This window comes from Gallinula chloropus, assembly GCF_964237585.1.
Source record: "Gallinula chloropus genome assembly, chromosome: 13".
Lineage (NCBI taxonomy): Eukaryota > Metazoa > Chordata > Aves > Gruiformes > Rallidae > Gallinula > Gallinula chloropus.
This window is the reverse complement of record NC_140098.1, coordinates 7,174,392-7,199,525: the sequence shown is the minus strand read 5'-3', so window position 1 is coordinate 7,199,525 and position 25,134 is coordinate 7,174,392. Positions and strand designations below refer to the sequence as shown.

The window sequence follows — 25,134 nt, the reverse complement described above, 5'->3', positions numbered from 1 at the left end:
CCCCAAAACCCTCAGTCACGTACTTCAGGAGCCAGGAGCGATGGCAGCCGGCCGAGGGCTCCGAGCAAACGCGCGCAGGTCCCGGCACTCCGGACTTTGAAGTGTCGGGGGGAAACCGAGGACACTGCTTTGACGAGCAAGGCTCGCCGGCACGCTGCGCCCAACGCCAGGCCTCGCAGCCGGCTCCTCCCCGTTGGGGGCAGAGAGCCGCCCGCCCGCGTCCCGCCTCTCCCCTCACGGCCTCTTCCCGCCTCCCGGCGCGGCGGTTGCGACAGGCGGCTCGAGCCCCGCATCCGCGAGCGCCCCCTGCCGCGCCGCGCCGGAACTGGGTCAGGCGCCCGAAGTGGGCCGGGGAGGCGGGGCCGCGCTGCCGAAGGGCGAAGGGGGCGGGCGGGCTCCTCCCGCGTCGCGGCGTGGTGACGCGGGGGTGTCTGCGCGTGACGTCGCGGCGGCTTTCGTCCTGCTCCCGGTCTCGCCCTCGCCGTCCGTCGGCCTGTTCCGGCCTGCGCCCGCCGCCCGCTGCCGCCATGGCGAATGTGGCCGACACGAAGCTCTACGACATTCTGGGAGTGCCGCCCGGAGCCTCCGACAATGAGCTCAAAAAGGTGCGGGGGAGGGGCGGCGGCCGGGGAGACCGGGCGGCAGCGCTGTGGGGGAGGGGGCGGGCGGGCTCGCTCGCCGCCGGGTAGGGCCCCGCGAGGCGGGCGGCCCTGGGGCTGTTGGGCGGCGAGGGGAGCAGAGGTCGGGGAACGCCTTGGGCGCGGGGAGTGCGGCCTGGAGGTGGCGGCCTAACCGGCCGCGCGGTTGAGGCCCGCGGGGGGAGGGGTGTTGGGGGGGGGGCAGGGTGCGGCGCCGGGTGAAGGCGCCCGGTGCCGCCTCAGCCCGCCGAGGTAGGCCGCGCCCCAGAGCCGCTGGGGCCTGGCTCGCGGGCAGGCGCCGGCGCAGCGGGGTAGGCCGCGGGCAGGGCCCGGAGGCGAGGCAAGATGAGGACTCCGGCGGGAGGAGGTGGAGGGCGGCGGGAGGAGGGACCCCCGGGCCCGGCCGTTCTTCTCGTGTCCTGGCCCGCCTGGCGCCGCCGGGGCTCTGCTCGGCTCGCCCCCGCAGCGCGGCAGAGCGGCATTCGCAGCCGGCGAGAGGCTTCTTGGCTGTAAAAACTTCCGCGGAGGAGCGGTAGATTCTAACCGGTGCCATTGTCTGCCCCACGTGTAGGCCTTGGCGAGGTTTCGTTTTGCTCCTATGTTTGATTCCTCTCAGGCCGAAACCGCTGGGGCAAGGTAAACAAAGAAGCGAGGTGAAAACTTGGAGCCAGGTCATCGGTGTAACGATTCGCTGCGTCCGTTCCATTCTGCAGCGTATAAACCCCCTTTTTTTTTTCCCTCCAGAGGACTTAATGGCCACTTACACGTGAGGGGTGAGAATTAACTAGACAGTTTACTAGCAGTGACCTGCTTCCGCTGATGGGTGGTGCTAGTATTAGCAACTATGCTTACCCATCATGCATGTGGCAGCCTAATTTGTGCAGGGGTAGGCAATTGCAGTGTTGAAACAGTGTTAGAGGTGGAAGGCATGAGACGAGAAAATAGTGCTGTGTGCCCAACACGATCAAATAGTTGGGGTTTTTTCTACCGAATTCTCTTAAGGGTGGTTGTGGGAATGAAAAGCTGGCAATGGTTTCACTTGGATAATCCATGTTGCTCGATATTAATTGCTGTGGATTAGATTTATCATGGAATATGAAGTTTCCAACTGAATGCAACAGCAGGAAGCTCATCTATATCTTATCGCCACTGAGAGCTCACATGGATGCTTTACTGGGATATTTTAAGCTATGTAACAGTACAGGAAAATGAAAATACATAGGCAATAATAGCACAATTAAAAAAGGACTAAAGAACAGCCTTTAATGCTGTTAAATGAAGTTGTATTGACATTATAACAGCGCTAGTGTAGACCTTAATTCTGGATCTGTTTCTGATTAAATAAATAGTGGCAGCTTGCTTTTGGGCCATGGGTAGTCTTACAAATTGCTCTAAACTGAATGCTGTTATCAGCAGAGACATGAGTGTTCTCTCTTTTTAAAGATCACCGTGCAAGCTTCTTTTTTTCCTGATTAGATAATTTTATGTAGGCCTTCAGTTTAGTGTTCCAAGTGGTGGTTTTGGCTTTTTTTTCTTAGTTTGACTCCTTAAAATATGTGGGGAAATGCATTTTTATTACAGAATATGTAGGTTTATGGAAGATAGTTCTTTGTTACTGGTGGGTAATTTGTCCTATAAGACCTATGATTTTTGTTTTTAACACTACTGTGGCTTAGAATACTTGGCTTGTAATATCAGTGTTCTATTTTTGCTTCATTAGTTTCATACCAAAACTTATTTCTTGATTGCATGCAGAAGTACAAAGTATTTCAGGATAATCAGTGAAGAGAAGTAAGTGTGCAGATACATAAAGGCAATTTTACTTGTTCCAGTACAGAATGGAAAGTTGTGATCTCTGTAAAGCTTTATGCATAAAGCTCTCTTGACATAGTAATTCTAAAGAGCTCGTTGAAGTGCACAGTTCTAGAACTCTTGAAAAACGCATGATTAAGAACCAGGTTTCAGTTGTTTGTAGTTGCATCACTAGCCTTTTAAAAGATATGTAATTAAAAATATAATTGAAAATTAAATCCTGTATGCCATATAGTTTATTAATATCTGTTCCCTGATTGTTACTGGTGTGTATTGAGGTAGAAGAGGGGAAGAGTTGAAGTCTTTACTGTAAAAAACCAAACAAATCCACCCCAAACCCAAACAAGCAAATCCTCAATTTGTAGGAAAAGTCTCTGCCTGTGCTGTTGTTGCCTTTTTTATGCCCAAAAGTGCAAGCAAAATAGATGTACTGCTGTAGAAAAAGTGGTGGTCCTGAGAGTCAAAGTGCTGGTAAAAAAAGCATTCTGAAAATCTTTTGGAGATTTGACTGGACTTATTCCTACTGTCTTAGAAAAATCAGCTTAAATAAAAGCAGTGATTTACCTGTTTCTGCACATGTAATTCATACTTCATTCCAACTGAGATGAAGTCTTCCATTGTTGATAGGTAAGGAAGAATAACATGACTTGTGAGGATTGATAGGGTTGAAAGAGAAGCTGAGGCAGCCATTTTGTTGTTAATGTCTTAATGTGATTGAGGTGGAAGACAAAGTGGTTGAACCTTAAATTGTCATATTGTAGGTTTTTAGGGTAAGTCATTTTAATGAAAGTGCAATGTAATTCTTCCTATAAGTTTATGAAGATAAAGGAAAACTAGTTGTGGCTGTTATGTGCCGTAGTTACATTGAAATCCAGGTGTAGTTAATTTATGCAATGTCAGAATATTTATATGTATCATTTCAAAGTACGTGTGACTTCAAAACACTAATTTTTTCCCTTTGCTTTACTAGGATTTTCTTTCTTCCTGAAGACAATATTTGAGTTTCTCATAAAAGAACAGATTAATCAAAATTGAAACTAATTTTGTACCTCTTTCAACTAGGCATACAGAAAGCTGGCCAAGGAATACCATCCTGATAAGAATCCAAATGCAGGAGACAAAGTAAGACTTAAAAAAAACCCACCCCAAAACTCCTGGGGCTTGCTATGACAGTAGCAGCTAAGGGACCAAATAACAGGTGTTGGGTGTTTGCTGTTACAAGTTGTTAAAAAGCAATAATTGTGGGAGGGAATGTTATCTCAGGTAATTCTTCCCAATCTCAAAATCTACCAGCCTACCTCATGACAAAATGCAGCAGTTGGCTGAGCCAAGTTAGTTGAGAAGGTGATGCCGAGGGGAAAAAACTGCCTCCATCTGCCAGGATGATGTCAGCTGGCATTGCCATCTACATAGGTATTTGAAAAAGATAGTTGGTTTTCGAAGTTTTTCCAGTGTGGGAAAAATGTATGTGGGGAGACTCTTGAAACTGCTGCAGCATAAAACAAATTACTTCTGTGGGGAGGCTGAATTACATTTGTTTCGCTAATGACAATTAAAAAAAACAAGTCGATTAAGTCTACTCTGCTGATTCTTTTTGACAAAACTGAAGTTTTGATAGTTACTTAGAGGTGAGCATAGTTGACTATGAAAAGATGGTAATTTATTTTGAAGGCAAACATGTTAATGCACATCTTGACTAAGTTGCTTAATTATTAGCATATTTTAAGTGCCTAAAGTGTCTTGAAGGCCTTTTTGCCATTGGTATGTAACTGGGTGTTTTGCCTGTTGGCTACTGCAATATTGGCACTTGAGTCTTTGGTTGGATTTTTTTGTTTGTATGCATACCGTCATGCTAAGCACAGTAAAGAATGAAGTCAGTGAAGTTTTGCAATAAACTTTGTAGTTTATGATAAAATAACAGGTTGAGCTAAACACAAGTCTGACTTTTAAGTCTTGCACGCTGGAATTGTTCTGTTGTGTACCTTCTTCAGGTATTCATGCTTGGCAAAAACCAGTAGGGAAATGCTCACTTGAAGTTCTAATTTATCATGCACTGTTTTGACTCTGTTCCTCTTCTAGTTCAAAGAAATAAGCTTTGCCTATGAAGTATTGTCAAATCCAGAGAAACGTGAGTTATATGATAGATATGGAGAGCAGGGCCTTCGAGAAGGTAGCGGTGGAGGCAGCGGAATGGACGATATCTTCTCCCACATTTTTGGTGGTGGATTGTTCAATTTCATGGGTGGTCAGAGTAGAAGTCGTAATGGTAGAAGAAGAGGAGAAGATATGATGCACCCACTCAAGTGAGTATATTGATACTGCAGTTTGTACTTGCAGGCTTTCCTGGTCAGTACTTGCCTCTGCTAGTTAAGTCTCGAATGCTTCTCAGTTGAGATAAGCCAAGTGCAGACTGCAGAGCGTCAGACCTGCATGTTGTGTGTAGCCTGGAAAGCAGTCATCTTGAGTTATTCTTCATGATTGGTTAATCTTATGGACTACCTAGTACTTTGCTTTGCCTGGTTAATAGCCTGTATATACTTTTAGCATTATTTTCCTTGGGTTTGCTTCTTAATTATGCTTGGAAGTGCTAACCTGAAAAACCATTCAGTGTCCAAGTATTATTATTAGTTGATTGTGAAGCCAGAAATACTAAGACTCTGGAAAGACCTAAGTTGACATGTGTCTATAGCAAAATGCCTGCTGGAACTGAAGTCAAACTGCATTATTGATGGAAAAGTGTGTGGGTCAGATCTTGTTTCTTTGTATTTTAAAGCCAGTTGAATATCCCATCTAATTGGGTTTTGTAGATTTCTGCTTGCAGTCACAACTGGCTTTCTGCCTGCTGAGCAGGTCCTTTCTAAGTTTGTGTTACACTGTATCTTTCCTGTGGTTGACAAACCATGCCTAGTAAAGTTTGTTTACTTGTACGTTTGCTTAGTTTAGTGGCTAGCACTGCATACTTTGTGTTTGTTGTCATTTGCAAACACTGATGCCAGGCAACTTTTTCTCAATATACTGAGTTGAAGTTTCTGTCTGCTAATAAATGCTCTTAGGAGAAATGCTTCATGTGTTCATAAACTTGCATCAACATAGGAGGGTTATTGCAGTTAGATAGTTTATTCAAGAGTTTCTTCAAGAAATGAACAAATCTAAAATTTAAGTGGCCATGGGGACGTACTAACCCCTCCCAACTAAACTGTCTTGTTTGTAAATACAGTATTAAGTATTCCATATGTTTTATGTATGCATGCTATATATTGTTAGGACTGTCTAGAGAAGTGTGTTTCTTACCTGCATGAAAGAACTAAAAAAAAAATTTGCCTACTACAATAAAACACTAAAATGCTCAATCAGCTTGTTTCCTACTCAGAAACACAAGTAACAATCTGGTGTCTTCTGATTACTTTTTTCTCAGAACCTAAGTTCAGGCTTACACCTATGAATTCTTATGTGTGGAATAGTGTCTTCATGACTCCTTGTGAGACCTGAAATAGTGCTTTTGAATCTTACTTTAATAGCAGATTTAGTCTTTGCATGAAGATATGTTTTTCTTAATTTGTCCTAGGCAAGTATTTTAATTACATGGGGAAAGTTAAGTTCTTAAATGATAACCCAGGAGAAATGCTTTGTTTTGTAGAGTCTCTTTAGAAGATCTATATAATGGAAAGACAACTAAACTACAACTTAGCAAGAATGTCCTTTGTAGTGCATGTAATGGGTAAGTTTGTTTATATCTTTGAATTCTCTGGTTGCTTTGTTGGTGTATAGTGTAATGAAGCATCTCCTTTGTCAGATCTTTATCAGTATTTGACTTAATGGAGCTTGCTTTCAGACTAGAAAATTGTTGGACTTGAATGGTGCTGTTGATGGCACTGGAGCTATTAAAGGGCTTTGTTTGGGGGTAAGAGGGAAGAGAGATCCTAATTATAGCTAGAATGCAATTAGGCATGCTAACCTACTGATCTAGGTCTTTTTTGTTGTTGCGTGTTTCTGAAAACCTTAATTTTCATGCAACTGGTGCTTTCTATTCTAGGCAGGGAGGGAAGGCTGGAGCTGTTCAGAAATGTAATGCCTGCCGGGGTAGAGGTGTTCGTATCATGATCAGGCAGCTGGCTCCTGGAATGGTTCAGCAGATGCAGTCTGTATGCTCTGACTGCAACGGAGAAGGTAGGCCAAGCTATTCTGTTACTAAATGCTGGAATCAGCCTCCTGGCTAAATCTCAGGAGGAACTTAACCAGGACAGTTTTGCTCTCCTGTAGTCAGTTGTGTCTCTGATCTCAGCAAGGAGAAATCATATTACTTGGAACAGCAGCAAGATTTACAGTGTTTAATGTACTGAGAGGCAGCTGGGAAACTTCAACAGTAGGGATTGAGATTTATTTTTTTAAAACTTAGTAATAAATAATATTGATGTCTATTAGACTTGTGTTGAAGTGAAAAAAAAAGTATTTTGTTGTTTTAGGAACCTTTGGTCAGTTTTGTTGTCTCCTAATACCCAAGGATAGGTTTAGGTTAAAAATGGAAACCTAAAGCTGGGTTTTAACTTCTTCAAATTAAGAAGATACCTTCTGCTGAATTAGTTGTGTTTGGGGAACGACTTCAGCACACAATCTGCATGTCATGTTACTCCTTTTTAGGTCATTTGCAGAGTAGTGGTATCACCTTGTGTATAATATTTCACAATACTTGGAAATAACAAGGAAGTGTATTTTTTGACTAGTCAAAACATTTCATAAATTATGTTGTCTTTTGAACATCATGTCTTCACAGTTTATGTACCTACATATTTAGTTTCAACTGTATCATATTATGCTTTATTTCACAGGAAAGTTATTCAAAGCTGGCAAGTTTGATGTCTTAAGCGAAGTGCGTTGCTTGTGGCACTTAGAGCAGTATTGGAAATAAGTACTGAAAGTGGAAAGTGCATTTGGCCTAATATTTTAGTGGCTTTGTACAAAGACAATAGCTTACTTGAACAATAAAGGTGAGGTAGAACAGAATGTAAGCCTTGGATAGTAATCCTTCAGTTTGCTGGAAGAAGTAATTGCTCTGCTGGATGTGACAGACAATGTGAAAATGTACTCGGAGTATAAAAGTGAAATACCTTATGTGTCCAAAAATGTTAGATTCTTTCTGTGGGAAGACCTTTCATGCTCTTGCCTGAAACTGTGATTTGACCAGCTATCTTCTGCCCATTTTGTATGCAACACTCCCCTGTTCTTCACCTGCTTTTATGTAGCAGTTGTGTTATACTACAAAATACGTCAATGAACAGAATCCAGTAATCCTTCTTTTCACTCTTGTTTATGGAAGAGGACCTCAGCTTCCTAAGTTAATTGAAAACTGTGTTCTAACGTTGAGGGTGGAACACTTCGGTTTGGTTTATTCTCTTCATGCTTTCTCTGTCATCCTCCAGCATAACAAGGAATGGCAAAGTAGGCTTTTTTTTAAGAGGGGTAGACTGAGTGGTAAGGATACTGGCGTTAGGTGAAGATGTAAGGAACACTCGAAGCCCTAAGCAAAGTCTTGTTTTGGCTTTCCCCAATGCTTTTTCACTTTATAAAGTCTTTGGTAAGCCAGCATGGGAGGTTATGTGTACCTGTATATTCCCCACACACCCCTCTTTTGTGTGCTCTTTATTCCCTTTTCCCAGCTGGGGTAAATTGAGCCTGGCTTTCCTCTTGTGAGGAATTCATAAAACAAGATTAAATCACAAGCTGTGTTGCATGAATTCCGCTGCCTACTTTAAAACAGCTTTTCAGTCAGATGTGATTACATGGAGATCTTTGAACTGAAAATTTGTCTTTCTTTAGGTGAAGTAATTAATGAAAAAGACCGTTGTAAAAAATGTGAAGGGAAGAAGGTGATCAAAGAGGTGAAAATACTTGAAGTCCATGTAGACAAAGGCATGAAACATGGGCAGAGAATTACATTCAGTGGAGAAGCAGATCAGGCTCCAGGTGTGGAACCAGGTGATATTGTCCTCTTACTCCAAGAAAAGGAGAATGAGGTAGGTAATGCTTTTGAGCTTATATTGTAAATGCCTTTTATCGTGCTCTGTAATATTAAAGTGATATAGATGGCTGTTCATTTTGAAATATTTCATAGTGTTGCATCTCCAGGAGAGATGGTTAATAGCTTTTAATAGATTTACAGCAAGTAATATGTCTCTCAGTGTGAGCCAGAAAAAACTGTTGAGTCTGTAGCCAGAGGACAGGTGGCTTCTGGTGCTTCCTTACGCTAATGACAGGTAGTGTTCTGGGGAAGCTCAGGCTGACTTGGATACAGCAGGTGCAGTGAAGAGCAATTTAGGATGTGAACTCCAGTCTGCTTTGCTTGTGCCACTAACAAAATGCTAAGTGTTGCTGTGGGGTTTTTTCTCCCAAGTCTTGTGACATGGCAGGGACCTCCTATTAAAATCACCAGAGGGTGTTTTCTATCTTTGCTATGGTGGTTTGGAAATGTAACAGAATAGTGATGTTACTGATTCACTTAACCAGACAAAGAAACACGACTATTTTATACTAGTTAAAGGCTTGTGCTTACTGTATTCTGGGGTATGTACACTGTACTTTTGAATTAATTATAGCCATTTATCTTTTGCCCCTCAGGGCAGAGTTGAGGTTACTGCTTTTTTGAATGTTTTTGTTTAGAAAGGCCAGGTATTATGAAGTTAAATAGTTTGTGTTACACTCGGGAAAAATTGTTGAATAGAATGGGGGTGGTGGTAAAGTCTGTTGATAGACTAGGAGCGGATACAAAATTAAGTTTCAGTCACATATTAAGGATATAATGTTGGTTATCTAAAAATTATGTACCTTGTAAGCTTTCAAAGCTGTGCTGGGGACTGCTAATTGTCTTGAACAATACTCTACATGTTTTCCTTTTTTTCTTTCCTTCTGAAATACTGGTTGAAAAGTGGCCTTACAGTTGATTTTTGACTCTGATAAGGGAGAAATAGTCTGTGAGCATACTGAAGTCAGGTGTGCATGATGGCATCAAATTGCAGATGGTGGATGCCACTTCTATCTTAGTCTTCTAGTAAACTACATCTAGGTTTACAGTATTAAGAATTCTGAAAAATACTCAGGGGAGTGTCCTAGTCAGTAAAACTAGACTGAATTTAGTGAAGCTTTTAGCATTTTTTAAATCTTCCTTGAGTTTGGAGTTGTGGTTCTACTAGTGAATAAAGCTTACATTTATTCTGACTTAAGAATCTTGAGTGATACATCCTAAAGATCTCTTAGGACAGCTGTGGACTAATTCATACACAGCAGGACATATGCATGATGGCTGTTTAAATGTTGAGAGACATGTGTTGTGTACTCTGGTACAGAGGAAGTGTCAAACCATCATAAGTTTTGTTTGTGTGGAAAATTTTTGGTGTAAGAGAGCGCTGCTGCTATACAGGCCTCTTTGTTCAATGTGAACCTTACCTCAGAGCATTGAGTGCTGTGTGCCTTGTCTTGGGTGATCGTTTCCATCAGGCACAAACTTTCCAAACATGTTAAACTATTTGAATTAGCAGCATTCAGTTAACTTCATACAAATGCTGTTGCTCTGATACTGAGTTTTAGAATTCATTATTCTCAAATGAGGTTTGGAGCTATATTTTTTTCATGCTAGAGAAGACACTTCCTCACTTTGTTTTTAGGTATTCCAACGGGATGGGAATGACTTGCATATGACACACAAGATTGGACTTGTTGAAGCACTGTGTGGGTTTCAGTTCACATTTAAGCACCTTGATGGACGTCAAATTGTGGTTAAATACCCTCCTGGAAAAGTAATTGAACCAGGTAAGCTTGACCTGATAAGGGCAACTTTGGCTATGCTTTTGTGATTCTTTAGCGCTTAATGCCATTCTTCTTGTCCTGTTCACTGAATTTAGGCTAGAGAAATGGAGAATTGTGCAGAGAAAGATTTGTTTTGAAGTAGCATGCTCCAGCTTACTTCTCTTCAAATTACAGGTTGTGTTCGTGTAGTCAGAGGTGAAGGAATGCCACAGTATCGCAATCCTTTTGAGAAAGGGGATCTTTACATTAAATTTGATGTTCAGTTTCCTGAAAATAACTGGATTAGCCCAGAAAAGCTTTCAGTAAGTAGTTTTTCCAGCATAAATGTGGTGGTCTACTTGACATTGTATGTGGAGTGTGTGTGGTGTACCTCATGGGCTTGCTTTCTGTGCTTAAACTTAGGTGGGAGGGCAATTGTTCTTGTTTTTTATGGGCAATACCTAACTTGAAAATACCCACTGGAATGAGAGTTTATGGAACCTGTACTTAAGAGCTGTGCAAGTATTAGGCAAATGAAGGCAGGAGAGAGAATCTTCCTGCTGCTGTGTGGTGATAAGTTTTCAGAGTGCAACTGTATTTACTGATTGCGCTGTTTTGGTGGATGATACGTGGAGCTGTTGGGTTTTTTAGGGGGTGTCTTAAGTAGATACAGATACTTACTATAAATGAGTACGCACTGCAGGGCTTGCTTCAGCCCAGACTTGTAAACTAAACCTGCTCTGAGAGGGAGTGTTGTGGGAAACTGGTAGCTTTATCTGGGAGTTGTAGTCACAGTACTGAATGCGCTTCTTTTTTTGGGGCAGGAACTTGAAGATCTTCTGCCAGCTAGACCAGAATTTCCCAATGTAATTGGTGATGTAGAAGAGGTAGATCTTCAGGAATTTGATACCACTCGTGGTTCAGGTGGTGGCCAGAGACGTGAAGCTTATAATGATAGTTCTGATGAAGAAAGCAGCCATCATGGACCTGGGGTACAGTGTGCCCATCAGTAAACGTTTGTCTAAAAAGTTGCACAAGGATTTTCTTTCAAATTTTGCCTGACTTGTTTTCAACAATCCAGCTGGATTGTATAAGTAATCCAGATGAACCAATAGACATTTATTGCTGTATGTGTAACTTTTAAATTGGTCTATAGTATCTACAGAGTGTAATTTAAACTAACCACAAGCTTACATCTTCATTTTGACTGTGTAGCAGAATAAAGCACTTGAAAGGAAGACGAGACTCCTTTTCACATGGGTTTTAAGTTTGTCCTCGTATCTGTGCTTGATTTTTACCAGTTTTGTGTAGATTTTAAGTTTCATATTTTAAATTCAAATTCTACATTGTAAAGTTTTTGTGTACAATTTGTCCTGAGGCTTGGTATTTGGCTGCACCTGCATAAGCTGCTACAAGTAGAATAAAGAATTTCATAGCCTGTATCTATCATCTAGATGCATGGTAAATGGGCTTTGCACATAAAGGGTTTAGAGCTGACTGGGAACAATGGGAGGCTAAATTAGAAGTGGTTGTAAGTTTTTTCTACCATCTTGTGAACGGTTTCTGAAATTAAATAAAAGCAGTTGGTGTATAATATATTTCTTTTGCCTTGTAACTCTTACTTTTCCAGTGGCTTTAACTGTTCTGTGTATAACGAGACAATGTAGATGGTAGATGTTTTGTGAACACAGGGAGCCTGAAGTTGCTTTCAGACTAGGTTGCAGTTAGGTAACAACTGTGTGCCACAAGTCTCCTCATGAAAGGTGGTATGACTAAATGGGCACGGGGAAGGCTCTAGCCGTGTCCCTTTGTAGGGGGAAAACACAGGGATGTCAGAGTTTGCTCAGAAGGTAACAAAGCCTTTTAAACAAAGATAAATCACTAAATAATGGTGTCTTTTTCTCTTAGCCTTTGACTCCACTTCAAAGCCTGCTTCAGCCTGACTTCCTAGAGAAATGTTTTTAGTTTTAAAAGGGTCTGTAAAAGTGAAGGCTATGCTTGGCAACTTATGGTTGCATTAACATAGGTTGTAAAGTGATTGAGATTAGCATTGTCCTTCACCAAAACTTTCGACCTGGAAACATACTAACTGTAGATTGTTTTGTTATTTTTTCAGTAGTTTGCACTTTCTTTTAGTTAAGAAGACATTATGTTCTCCAGCTTCAGTTCTGTTCTTTTCTGTATGCTTTTAATTGGTGAAAATACAACAACAAAGCAAAAATGTGACCTTGATATGAGGTATGGCTAGTTATCTAGGCATTTTGTTACAATGTTAAGGAAATGTGTGTGAACTTTGGTTGATAAGCTGCTTTTCTAGAATGAGGTTTTTTCCCCTGTTGAAATGAGCAGGTGGAAGATACCTCTACTTTTCTTCACAAATCTGAAGTGTGACTTGTATAATTATTGCTTGGATAGTTGTTGACAACCGATAAGGTTGGAGGGACAAACTCTTGAGGTTTTTGATGTGCTTGGGTAGGCATTGACATTTGAGTGTTGCTGAACATCCTTGTGATAGACTCTAAAACTGAAGCAAGAATAAATGCTTTGACCTGTATTTCAGTATTGACTACTTCTGCTGTGGCATTCTTGTTTAATGAATCTTTGTTTTCATTTATTAAAACTTCAGGTGCTTTTCATGAAGCCATAGTTAAATACTGACCACTTCTCTCAATTCATTTCTCCAAGAAGTCATTCATTTTAAGCTGTAATGCTTAAATTGAAAGCATGGCTGCTTTCAGTTTCTAAGTAGTAGCTTTAGGAGTTTACTACCTTAAGTTTAGAGTATATCCTCTGTGTAATCTCCTTACTTCCAAATTTATTTTGGGGGAGGGAGTAGAAGGGAGTCTTGGTAACTTTTTGGGTACCATGCTGAAGTGAAGGGAGGGAGGGGAAGTTGATCACTGTAAAGCAAACTGTTCATCTAGTTCTGTTTTGATCTTGACATGGTGCTCATTTGGGCTCATCACAGCAGCATCTTTCAATGAGTGGTGACTAGTTCAGAGGTGCTGTTCTCTCCTCCAGTAAAAGTACCCTTTTACAAGGTTGTTTTTCTACACTACACATTCAGAGTCTATTGTCTTGGTTTTAATAAAAGTAACAGTAGTTTACCAAAATGTAATGCTAAACAGATGTTTTTAGGACCGTCACATTTGGTCCTTTAACTGTGCCAGTGTCTTACAGGTAATCAAATAAACTTTAGTTGAGTGTGCTTAGTAAGCAAGAGCTGCAACTTAGGTATGTGTTCAAGGTGGTACTGTCAACAGACAACTGTTCTGTAGGTTAGTGAGGAAGAAGTGATCACCAGAAGTGTGTGAGGATCTGTTTCTAGTTGATGCTTTTTAAAAGTCTTTAGCATTAGCCTCAGGAAGGTAAAAGGATAAAACCTCAGGCAGTTGTCTAGCTTATTTTGACATGTCTTTCTGTACTTAGAGTGACTAAATCTGACTCTCAGAAAAGTCTTACCTGTCTTTGTGACTGTTCAACTGGCTGAGGTGTTTGCAGCCAATATGTATTTGTTAGTTAGTGGTATAGTGCATCCCTGGAAGAATTACTGCTGCTTGAAAAAATGAAACATGGCAAAGGCTTCTGCTAACACCCAGCATATTCTCAGCCATTTCAACTAGGATGGAATAGGAATATACATTAACCCCTACTGTATGAGTTAATACATAAAAACATATGTATTAACCCCTAACCTTCCACTTCAGCCATAGGCTGATGCAAGAATGAAGTTTAAACAATCACTACAAAGCAGATGTAGGGCATTTAATTGTATACCTTTTAGAAAATTTAATGGAGTTCATAAGACTTGCTAAATTTTATTCTTAAACTACCATTTTTGCTTAAAGACCGTAGGAGGCTTTCATATCCTCCTTTACCACAGTGAAAACACTTCAAGTGAAGGCACCCTGGCAGAGTAAAAACCAAGTACATCCTCAAGCTCTAAAAATACTAAAGCACCCACACCGAAACAGCAGCTTTTTTGGGGGAAGCTGTTAAGAAAGGCTTTTACTTAAATATCTAAGAACTAGAACAACTGGGTTGACAGCACAAGTTACAGTAACTCCTGGTTATTACTTGTTATCTTGCATGTTATTGTCATCACAGCACAAGCCTGGTAATACATGTTATTCCTGTGTCACATTTAAACACACCACCCCAACTGAGGTTATGTGCCTTAAAAAGCATTTTAAGAATTTAGAAACTTGCACTTCTGCTTAAGTCCAGTTAGATTCAAGGAGATGGACAGTGGGAAGGCTAAAGAAGAGTTAAAAACCAACACTACACCAAACAAAGGCAATGAAGAGATCTCTAATGCTATTTAGAATACTGGAGTTGATAGGTCCTATGTCTAACCTACTACTGTTCATTTCACTGTGGCCTAAGCCTTTTAATCAATCACCTGGAAAAGCAAAATTTTTTTTTCGAGTTTATTAAATACACATTATGTCTGTGAAGGATAACATACACATCACTCACACTGTGCTTTATGTAAAAACATTTACTGGTCAGTATACAGCTTTATTAAGTTATTATAAACATTCTTTAAATGCTTCAGAGGCAGCAAGCAAGGGCTGTCACAAAGATTTGGTCAGCACAAGATGGTTCCATTAACTTGGTTTAGCTGTTGCCTTTCCACACAGTACAGTCAGCTCGCTCTAAGGAAGGGGGGGAAAAAACAAAAAAAACAAACCAGTTACCCCATGGAAGCAGAGGGACTTGCTAAAGGAAGCAAGCAACCAGTTCCCACAGTGTCTGCCTACAGAGGCAGGGCCACTTTGAAAGACACAAATCAACTTGCAGACCTCTATTTAACTCATAACTGCCTTCAATTCTAAATACCTGCAAGACTGAAATGATAATTATTATGTCTACATAGATTTCTAGTGGTGCACATTTCTTCACCCAAAAGCCCAGATACCCTCAGCTTCAGGAGATTCAGGCACTACATGATATAAAATTCTGTTTAACTTCATGCTGCTTGCAAACAATTTACCTCCCTGAACCAAAGGTAAGGCGATTATTGCTCAATTGCAGCAGAGAATTAACAGGAGCATAGTTCTTACTCAGCAAGGGACACAATAGAGAGATTACAGCAAGCATTGAAACTTAGCTGGAGCTTTATGAACCTTTGTCAATAAAAGAGAGAGAAGGGCAGTTTGTTCATGTAGTAGGAGACACCAGAGCAATCTAGAAGGAAGAGTTTATGTTTCTGTTGCCCACAAGCAAACTGCACCTGCTTAACTGCATTTACATTATCTGTGCAGCAGTTCTTCTCTCCCTCTTTCTCCTTTGTCCTAGTCCCCCCTCTAACTTGCAGCAACCAATTTAAGTTTAACCTTTGAAGTGTTAAAGCACTTGAAACTGGCTTTCATGACACTATTTCACATGAGATTCTGAGACTAGATGTCTTTATGCCAACTAGTTTAAGCTTACCACTAAGTTGTGAATATGCTGTACTGTATCTTGATTTAGTAGTTGCACATCAATATTGTGGAGGTCTCCACCAGCTGTACAGAGTGTCTAAACACAAGGAGAAACAGCTTTAAGATAAAAACTTATGAAGGTTTTTTCTTGCATGGCCAGCTTTCCCAAAAGTCACATGCTGCCCTGCTGCACTGCAGCACTTCATTAGCTGCTTTTCTCTTTGTAGCAGCAACTCCTTTAGGAATAGCTTTTGCTGCCCCTATCAGACTATTTACAGTTTATCAGCTACTGGAAGTTGAAAATTTTAAGAAGTTTGATACCTGTCCATCAGCCAGGGGAATGTTTACAAATGGAATGGTTTTATCTTGGGGTATGGATTTACTCCTTAGTAACATGCCTTGAGCTCTGCCTCTGGTAGGTAGAGTGTTTGAGACAGTCTGTTTCCGTCCAGCACTAGAATACAATAAAGATTTTACTCTGAGGTTAACTACCTACACCACACAGGACATTTTCAAGCACAAAACAGATGCAATTAGCAGCAAGCATACCTAACAAAACAGCAATCATGTTTAAATTTTTGCAGTTCTACCAGAAGACTACAGGAAACCCAACCATCAGCAACATTTCCTAGCACCACTAGGTACCACGGCATGACCCTGAAACACTGCAGTAACCCTCTCAGCCAGTGTCCAGCCCAGTGAGCACCCTGATGTTTTGACCACTCAATAACATCTGCTCACCAAGTATCAGCTTACAGCCTGGGAAAGAAAACTTCATGCCTTGAGTGTTGAGATAAGATGTCTGCTCCAGAGGGAGATCCCAAAACATAACAAAACTGCTAGCTCTTGGAGGTACAGGGCATGCCTGATGCTATACAAAATTCCTGACCATCTTCCATGATACAGTTGTTTGTATTCCACTTCATAAACCCAAGATACTGGTATCTTCCACATGGAAACAAGCTTCTGAAACTTACAGCAGGCCAAGGTGAAACTACAGCACTTGCAGGTTTCATGACCCATCTAAGTTTCACCCCCTCACTTCAGCTGATGACTTATGCCACAATCTAACTGTAGTGGATGGAGAATGCCAGCAACTGAAAACCTTGACAAACATTTCTTTGCATACTGAACAGTTAATTTATTTTGTTTTAATCAAGCTTGTACTCTCTGAATTATTTTACACTGTAGACTACACCGCTGAACACCAGTGCCTGGGAGCAGAGTTTACACTCTGTCTGGGGTTTTTTAAGCTGGCTTTGTTATGAAATCAAATCCTGTACCTCCTTAAGATCCTAAGTTAAAACTCACACTCAAAGTAGGAGGTGTGACTGGCTTACATTCCCACTAGCAAACTTAGTGATAGACCACAAAAATCGATTAAATCTAGATCAATGATATATTAATATCTAGACTGATATCAGTGGAGATATATAGTGTCTTTGTGTTTAACAAAAGTAAGAACAAACCAAAAACACCCTTACCTTTTAGATAACTTTGGTGTGGCTCTGATGTTTGTGGCACTGCAATCAGCAAGAGTCTTACCGGCCTCCGTCACAGCTGAGGTAGAGTAACTAGACCTTAAAAATATTTTTTTGTTAGTTTATTAGTTAATTTTCTCCTCAGCTACTTCTACTGTAGAGTTTTAGTTAGAATGAAAATTGAATGTTTAAATGGTCCATGACAGATCTAATATATGTGCATGTGAAGCCCTCCTGAGGTAGGCATGATATAATGGGTCCTGCACCATAGGGGAATGAAAGGATCGTTTACTTCGTAGATGAGAGGGCTACAAACCCAAAGTTGAGTATAATTAAGGAAGCATTCACAGTTCTCTATTTGAGCATGAAAAATGTTTCTTGGGAAGCTCCTTTTTCAGCAGGAATTAATTTTTCTAGATGAGTTGTCAGGAGAGTTGTCCTGTGTGGGGTCCTGAATCCAGGCAACTTCGGTTTTTGTGGGTGTGGGTTTTTTTTTTTTTTTACACAGTTTTGCATTTTAGCTTGGTACACAGAAATCATAATGACAACTATTTTACTCACTCTCTTGTCTTACTTTTCCCACACACATTTTGGAGATACTGTAAGGGCACGTGGTTTTGGCCCAGTGTTAAGTGTACTTGAATAGAAGCAGCCTTGAACGACCAAGAAGTTAAGACTTCCCCAGACAAAGCAGCCTTCTCTAGTTTAATTTAGGGAGACAGAAATTTTATAATCTGAAAGTAATTAAACCTGGCTAAGACCTTTTAAAAACTTCTTTAAGGTACATTAAATACTGCTACATTATTTAAATTGTATTTCTCTGAAGACAACTGGAGTATTCAAAATAAATAAGTGCTAGTGGGTAGAAGTGTGCACACCGGAGCTGTAGGTGTAGCAGGAGCTTCTTCAATAAAAGTCATGCAGATATCCACCAATATTTTTTAATTAGTTATATTTTTATAGCAAGACTTGAATTTGGTGCATCATGACTGTAAGTAGCTCTAGGTGTTCTTGCAAGTGTGTATTTCCCTTGCAGCTATATATGAGGGCGCAATTATTACCCAACAGGTCGTGAGTCCCAATGGAGCAACAAAGATGTTTCCCTTACACACTCTCCCATTAGGCCGTGTTTGGAAACCTGTGCACCATTCAGTGAGAGATACACACAACTATACACCTTCATCAGCTGCTGGTGGGGTTTTTTTGTTCAGGGATTACATCACTACAGTGCACCTGACTCACATTATGGAAGGCATATTTATCAGTTGCATTCTTACTGGGCTCACATCTCACCTACTTTATTTGAAAATAACTTTATTCAGCATTCACATGTTCAGATGAGTTAGATAAGCTATCAAGGGGCCCTCTTACCTAGAAAGAGAGTTCAGTTTGCTATTTAAACCAGAGGCCAATGAAACCAGCGACTTTGTTTTGGAAACCTGAAAATGTATATGTAAGAATGCAATTAAAAGAAGTGGCATTGTAAGGTAAAGTCATAGATATTTCCAGGGAAAAATAGGGTAAGAAACCCCTGTTGCATAAAACCCCATCAAAACCAGTTAAGCCCCATAGTGCTGCCTTTTATATAACTCGACATACATACGAATCATGCCCAAATGCATTTGTTCATATTAAGTTCTGTACAACCACTCACCTTTCTAATATACACCCTTCCAACTTGTAAGCCCTCTTATAAATAATGCCTGTAACTCCACATACAATCTTTGCCTTTATTGTCATCTTGGTACATACTTCAGTGTCTGGCTGAGGCACAGCATCACCAAGATGGGCTGAAGTGGTACAGTTAATACACCTGGGCTATTTGATTCAGAGATCAAGGTGGACAAGAATACAAAAGTCAATCAAATAAAGAAAAGCATGTAGCATATCAGGAAGTGGAAAGTCTTTTTAGAAGTTTTAACAAAAAGTGATTCCTCAAACCACTCAATAGAACAGCTCTGCCAGTATTTGCAAGTCGGGGTGAACCTGTTACCAGAAGCGCAGGTACCGTATTTTGTTAAGGAATTAATTTAGTATGCAATTTAGCCTTGCTTCATTTACAATATATTGAATTTATCACAACTGATTTTTTTTTAAACAAACAGCAGGTCACTGGCCTCCACATCTAGCAGGGTTCATAGCAGGTCAGAACTGACTAAACCCTTAATGTTTGTTTAGAGTAAACTTACTTTTTTAGATATTTTTGTTGCAGAAATATGCTTGGCATCTCCATATTCAACAATGGTAGTTATCTTAACTGGAAATGGATTAGAAAGACAAGGAAAATAAAAATCTCACAAAGGAGCACAACACACCAGTTCATACTCATTGGGTTGAAGGCTGTTTACCCACTGACAGCTATGTGGCAGTTCTGCTGTCCCATGGTCATTCACCTGGGACAGAGTGCAAAGCAAACTCTGTGTCTTCGTCACAGACACCGCGACACACATGACAGTTAAGAGACACTAGATAACCTTTCAACCCCCAAGACAAAATAAAATTACATTTCTGTGGCAGTGCCCTCCTGATGGCATATTTCAGAGTTTGAAGAGGAATGGAATTTTCCTGACAAACCTCAGTGGGCAGGAAGCCAAAGGGGAACCTGTGAGAAAAGAGGGGCGACTTTCCTAGCTACTCTGTTACAGTGTAAGGCACTGACAAGCCACTTAAGTCTGTCTCTTCTTGCCATTTTCAGTGATAAATCTAAAGGGTAGGAACTCCTATCTTGTATTTTAAAGTACCTCAACAGTAGCATCACTCATGATCCTCCACAGTGAGTGCTGGGGGGAACCTCTATGTTATACTTCTGGACACACACTTCTCCCTCTTGTATTATCTAGGCTGAATAATCCCTTTACAAATGCTCAGTTCAAACCCGTAAACAAAGAACATTTAAGAACCAAGCTGTACACTAATGGATTGACTTGCCTTTTTTGCTGTTGGTCCTCATCAGTTTTGGGTTTGGTATGTCTTCAAGAGAGCAGTCAGTCTAAAAAAAGTGTTTATCCAAAAGAGGAAAGTCAACAGATTTTGCCCAGTAAATACCTATTATTCCACAAAAAGCTGTGAACTAAACGGGCGTAAAAGAAGTGACAGAAGTGGATTGGCTAAATACCAGTTTGTTTTTCAAAAATATCTGCCTGCAGAAGCTTTCATAACTGCACATAGCTACCGCTTAGCCATTTCATATCACCTATGAACAAGACAGCCAAACAAAATAATTTGTCTGAAATGTTTTCAGACATTCTCTCAGGGAAAGAAGACTTTATTCTGTAATCCGCGATAAAGTTTGTAAACACACACTTACCACTGCAGCAGCAAGAGCCACTTCCTCCCCTCCTTGCAAATCTGTAACTCAAAGTATAGCTTGTTTATATACTATCACTTGCATAATTATTATCTGCAGGCTCTTATCTTACAGGGTATGAAGCTGAACAAGTAATTCCGGATTACAATTGCACAAGCAGGTAACCTTAGCTAGCATATATGTTGCATTTGAACAAGACTGAAGTGTTGTAGTACAGTCTCTCCTACAAAACAACAATGAAAATCTCAGGCCACCTCAGCATGTTTACTCTTTGAAAGGATACTTAGTGTAGTCATGCAACATAAAACCTGAATTCAAGTAAGAAAAAAACTCCATACATTGCGCTGCTGAAAGCTAATGCTTTTGGGCTGAAGTTTTCAGGTAAGACACTGAAATACGTACCCAGAAAAGGCTTACAGCAAACAGTGTCTTCAAGAGTCTTAGGCTTGATCTTTGTGCAGTCCCTGCAATTTCCAGCTGCCATGTAGACTCCAGGAGCATCAGTTCTCACCAGAATGTACATGTGAAGCTGACTGTACACCACAGCTTGAACTACTACATAAGTGTGAGGTTAAAATTAAACTTGTTTGCTTGCCATCACAGGTAAGTGGCTGGCTGAGAAAGGTTCAGAAGTAAAAGGCTTCAAATTACGAGAAGGACAAAATAGTGTCTGTGGCAAGGACGAACAGATTCACATGGAAAGAAGCGCTTACGTTTTCCATGCTGTAATTTACATTTTCCAGTTGTAATTATTCCTTGTCTCTTCAGGCTTTGAGCAAGATAACTTAATATCACACAAAAAAGAAGGCGGCTCCAGACTCTGCACTGTTACCTACTAGTTCTGTAGCCTGCGGTACACACGTCAGCCTACCCAACAAGTGCTGAGCACCAGCAGCCTCACAGCTCACAAGGGCACAAAGCACCTTCCAGAGTCACCAGGTTCTCACATGAGGAGGGGGTGCCTCACACAGTAACCATGTCTGCGTCCCTCCTCACAAGCACAAGCCCACACACACTTACTAAGCAAGTCCTTCCTTTTCATTTTCCTGATGGCAACAGGCATCTTCAGCAGCTCCACCGTAAACGCCTTCTCGGCTGTTTGCAGAAGCGCATCAAGCTCTTTCTTCATTTCCTGGATGCTTTCCTTGGCTTTAAAACAAAGCAGGCTTTCAGTGCCGTACATGTTACTTATTTCCAAGTATAAGGACTGGTAGGCCGCATAAAATAATGCTAAAATACCGTTTTATCCAGAACAACCGGACTCGGGAGTCAGAGCGGCTGGGAACCGCCACCAGGCCCTCCCTCCTTCGGCTGACGAGAAACACAAGGGCTGCCGGCTCCAGCAGCCGCTCCCCCGGCCCACAGCTAAGCGGGCAGGGCGGCGGGGTGAGGAGGGATGGCGGGCGGGGCCGCAGGGGCAGCAGAGCTGAGCAGGGCCGGGGGGACCAGAGGGGCAGCAGAGCGGAGCAGGGCGCGGAGCCGCCCCACGCCCACCCGCCATGAGGGGGCCTAAGGGGCTCCAGCAGGCAGCGCCAGGCGCTAAGGCCCGCTCGCCCCGGCGGCCGCTAGGGCACCCCCTCCTGGAGCGGCAGGGCGCCAGGGCAGGCGCCCTCACGAGACGGGCGAGCGGTTCCCATCTCCCCGCCGCCCGCCTCACCCCAGCGGCACCGCGGAGCCTCTCCTGGCCGGGAGCCGCTGCTCCCTCCGCTCCGGGCAGGCCGGGCAACAGCGGTACCGCCATGGTGCTCGCTAGCGCCAAGCGCGCCAACAGCCGCCTCAACACCAGCGAAAGCCCTGAGGCCGTCGCGCCTACCCTGCTGGTCGAAGTCGCTGAGGAAGAGCGCGATGCGCTGATCCTTCTTCTCCTGGGAGAGCGCCCCGCGGTCGGGCTCCACACCCGAGTCGGTGCTGCGCCGCTTGCCCGCAGACTTCCTCAGGGACATGGCTGACGCCCCGCAAAGCGAACACGCTGCTCCTCGCCCGGCAAGCTTTTGTAAGAGCGGGGGCTTCTCCTCCTCCTCTCCCGGGCCCGGGCGGACACACCCTCCGGGGCGGCGGGAGCGAGCCGTCGCGGCTCCCCGTGAGGGGCTGTGGGAGGGAGCGGCCCTCGAGGCTCCGGTCTGTGGGCCAGGAGCAGCTGGGCAGGGCGGGGGGAGGGCATCCTGGAACCCTCGGCATCTTCTGTCAGGAGAGAGGGAAAAGGGAGCGGGAAGCGGGCTTGGGCACAGCTGGGCAAGCGCAAAGCTGGGGCCCTCACCTTCTGACAGGGGCAGGGCAGACTCATACACACACACATATACACAAACGCGTGCTTTTTTTCTGGTGGAACAAAATTAATTAGGTTTTATTAATTGCTTTGAAGTGGCTGCTGCTGACCTCGGCATGTGAAGAGCTGCGGTGGGGCAGATGACCGGGTTCAAGCCGTAGGTGAGTAGTAAGCGGCACTGGGGGGATTGAATGCAGGCCCAGGGCCTGGGGCAGGCAGCAGCTGTGCTGCCAGGGCTCGGGCAGGAGCTGGGAAGCCTTTTTGCTGTGTAGGAAGAACAGCCTATTTCAGAGCCAGGGTTTGGTTTTAGCTATTTCCCTGCTGTTCACTGTGCAGGATATGCAGTGCTTCAAAGCTAGCAGAGTGAACAATCTGTTCTGCTTGATGTGAATGGTTACAGGTTGTGTAAATTCTAATCAAGTGAAGAGAGACGTAATGAACAAGGAAAAACATGGAACATTAGAGAGCCATGACTACATGTATTATTGAATATATAAAAACATTCAAAGCTATATCCTTAAAAGTAGGAATCCTTGCTGAAACTTAGTATCTTACATGCATCCAAATAAAAATATCGCACTGGTTATCAGTGTCTCAAGTTTTGTACAAATGATCAAACCTGTGTTCTCTGTTGACTAAAGAGCTGTATAAAAAGGAATTTAGATATTGTTTTAAAATACTGGTGGTTTTCAAACATTGTAAGTAATCAATGTGGTAAGCTGTCTGAACTGGGTAGCTTTTCTGTATCATCTACCTGGGACAGTATCCTTATCTACTGATCCAGATCGGGCAGCCTATCTTGTTCAGTAACGCTGTAAAAAATCTGACTGACAATACAATATAACCATTCAGTATCAGACCATGTTCTTGTTTGTAAAACAACAAACCTACTGCACACAAAACAGGTACATGTTTGCTCCAGAAAACACCTGATACAAAGAAGAGAATAGCCTGCTTCTGCTTTTTTTTTTCTTTTTTTTTTAGTGGTACTAGTATATACTTATGTATTTAGGGAAGCAGGACTAGCCTCCCTTTCTCTGAACTTCATGTTCTTTTGAATTACCAAACAAACACCACTAAAGTCATTCTGAGCTGTCACTGTGAAAAGACAAGATTGTGTTGCTAAGTTCAACTTACACAAGCTGTGTAAGAAGCCTTTTAAAAAGGAAACAACTAACAATCCTAATCAATCCCCCCCCCAAGTCTTTCAGGCTACAGTTGATCAGCCTTAACTGACTGATTGATCCTCTCCATGAAGAAAGAAGTCTGGCTTGCTTAACTCCTGGTTGCAACAGATAAAATTAACTATGAACATAAAACATCTCTGGGTATGGTTCTGTGATGGTAGGGAATAGATTTTTGTAACAAGTTTGATAAATTTTAAGTCCCTACATTGGAGTGATGCAAAAAAATAATGATCTGGTACAGGGATTAAAGTAATTGTACATGAAATTAAATGCCTCATGGTGCAATCCAGCAACTGTTGCTTCGGTGACACAGTAAACAGAGAACTACTACCTCTTTTTTAAACATGTGCTTTATTATTTGGAAGTTTCATACATCTGAAGTACCATTATAAGGAGCACCTGTAGGAAATCAAACCTAGAAGCATGCATTTGAAAGTGAGGATTGTCTGTTATTAATGAAATATTTCAAAGACATTGAAAATAAGCTTCTTTTCTCAGCTTTACAGGATTGTTCCACAAAAATGCACATTAACCTTATCACGGTACATACAAACATTGCGGATGGACTATAGAAACCACCACCCTTCCATATGAGATGCATCAAGAACTAGTTATCCCTATAATCAAGAACTAGTTATCCCTTATAACATCAGAAACATAAAAGGCACCATAATAGAATGTTTAGAAAAAGCTCAGTTTATGCCATTATATTTTGATTTAAAAGTGTAAGAATTGCTGTCCCGACTTAAAACAAAAAGACTTTCACACCTGTAAATTATCATTAGAAACTTGTAAACCTTTACATTTTTTCCAGAAGTATCAGGTGCAAATGCAAGGCAAATATAAAATCTATTGACTTATTAGATTACAAATACTACCCCATGAAAAAAGCTGTAGTTACAAAAATATAAAAAATACTCTAAGTTCCTTTGTTAGATCTTAGCTTTAATCTACACCGCATTACGAGTCCGAAGCCAGATCTGATTTGGACACATTCCTAAAATAGGAAAGTGCTGTTTGTCTTATTTGTACATTAATATTCTGACCTCTTCCTACAGTTTTGCTTTCTAGAATTGTTTTATTAGTGCATATTAAGGATGCCAAGTGGAGAGTGCTAACAGATGAAAGGTTGTATTTATGAATGGATAGTAGTAACATAAGTGTTCTTACTCTGCTGTCCTCCCAGAAGCCCATTTCTCCAAGGATAAAAGTATTACCTTTTTTTTTCTCTGAGCCTCCAT

General features: G+C 41.8%; 2 protein-coding genes across 2 annotated transcripts; one reads left to right on the top strand and one right to left on the bottom strand.

Annotated features, from left to right (window-relative positions):
• The first annotated feature begins 447 nt into the window (after nucleotides 1-447).
• On the top strand, nucleotides 448-11,822 carry DNAJA2 (DnaJ heat shock protein family (Hsp40) member A2). Its single transcript, XM_084269945.1, has 9 exons — nucleotides 448-605; nucleotides 3,513-3,572; nucleotides 4,530-4,753; nucleotides 6,088-6,168; nucleotides 6,484-6,617; nucleotides 8,265-8,461; nucleotides 10,106-10,250; nucleotides 10,422-10,549; nucleotides 11,051-11,822. Exons 1-9 carry the CDS (start codon nucleotides 528-530, stop codon nucleotides 11,237-11,239), a joined length of 1,236 nt encoding a protein of 411 aa, XP_084126071.1. The 5' UTR covers nucleotides 448-527; the 3' UTR covers nucleotides 11,240-11,822.
• A 2,960-nt stretch (nucleotides 11,823-14,782) lies between these two features.
• Nucleotides 14,783-22,383, bottom strand: LOC311196371 (borealin-2-like; the record flags this gene model as incomplete). The annotated part of the gene is made up of 10 exons (XM_084269919.1): nucleotides 14,783-14,884; nucleotides 15,663-15,749; nucleotides 15,974-16,106; nucleotides 17,137-17,175; nucleotides 18,505-18,572; nucleotides 19,323-19,390; nucleotides 20,062-20,122; nucleotides 20,441-20,481; nucleotides 21,461-21,589; nucleotides 22,254-22,383. 10 exons carry the CDS (start codon nucleotides 22,381-22,383, stop codon nucleotides 14,837-14,839), a joined length of 804 nt encoding a protein of 267 aa, XP_084126045.1. The 3' UTR covers nucleotides 14,783-14,836.
• Between the last annotated feature and the right edge of the window lie 2,751 nt (nucleotides 22,384-25,134).

Excerpts from the sequence above, each read along its gene's own strand:
- DNAJA2 (XM_084269945.1), top strand. The coding sequence starts at position 528 with ATGGCGAATGTGGCCGACACGAAGCTCTACGACATTCTGGGAGTGCCG. Across the intron at positions 6,618-8,264 it reads CTCTGACTGCAACGGAGAAG|GTGAAGTAATTAATGAAAAA; the intron begins GTAGGCCAAGCT and ends GTCTTTCTTTAG. Across the intron at positions 8,462-10,105 it reads TCCAAGAAAAGGAGAATGAG|GTATTCCAACGGGATGGGAA; the intron begins GTAGGTAATGCT and ends CTTTGTTTTTAG.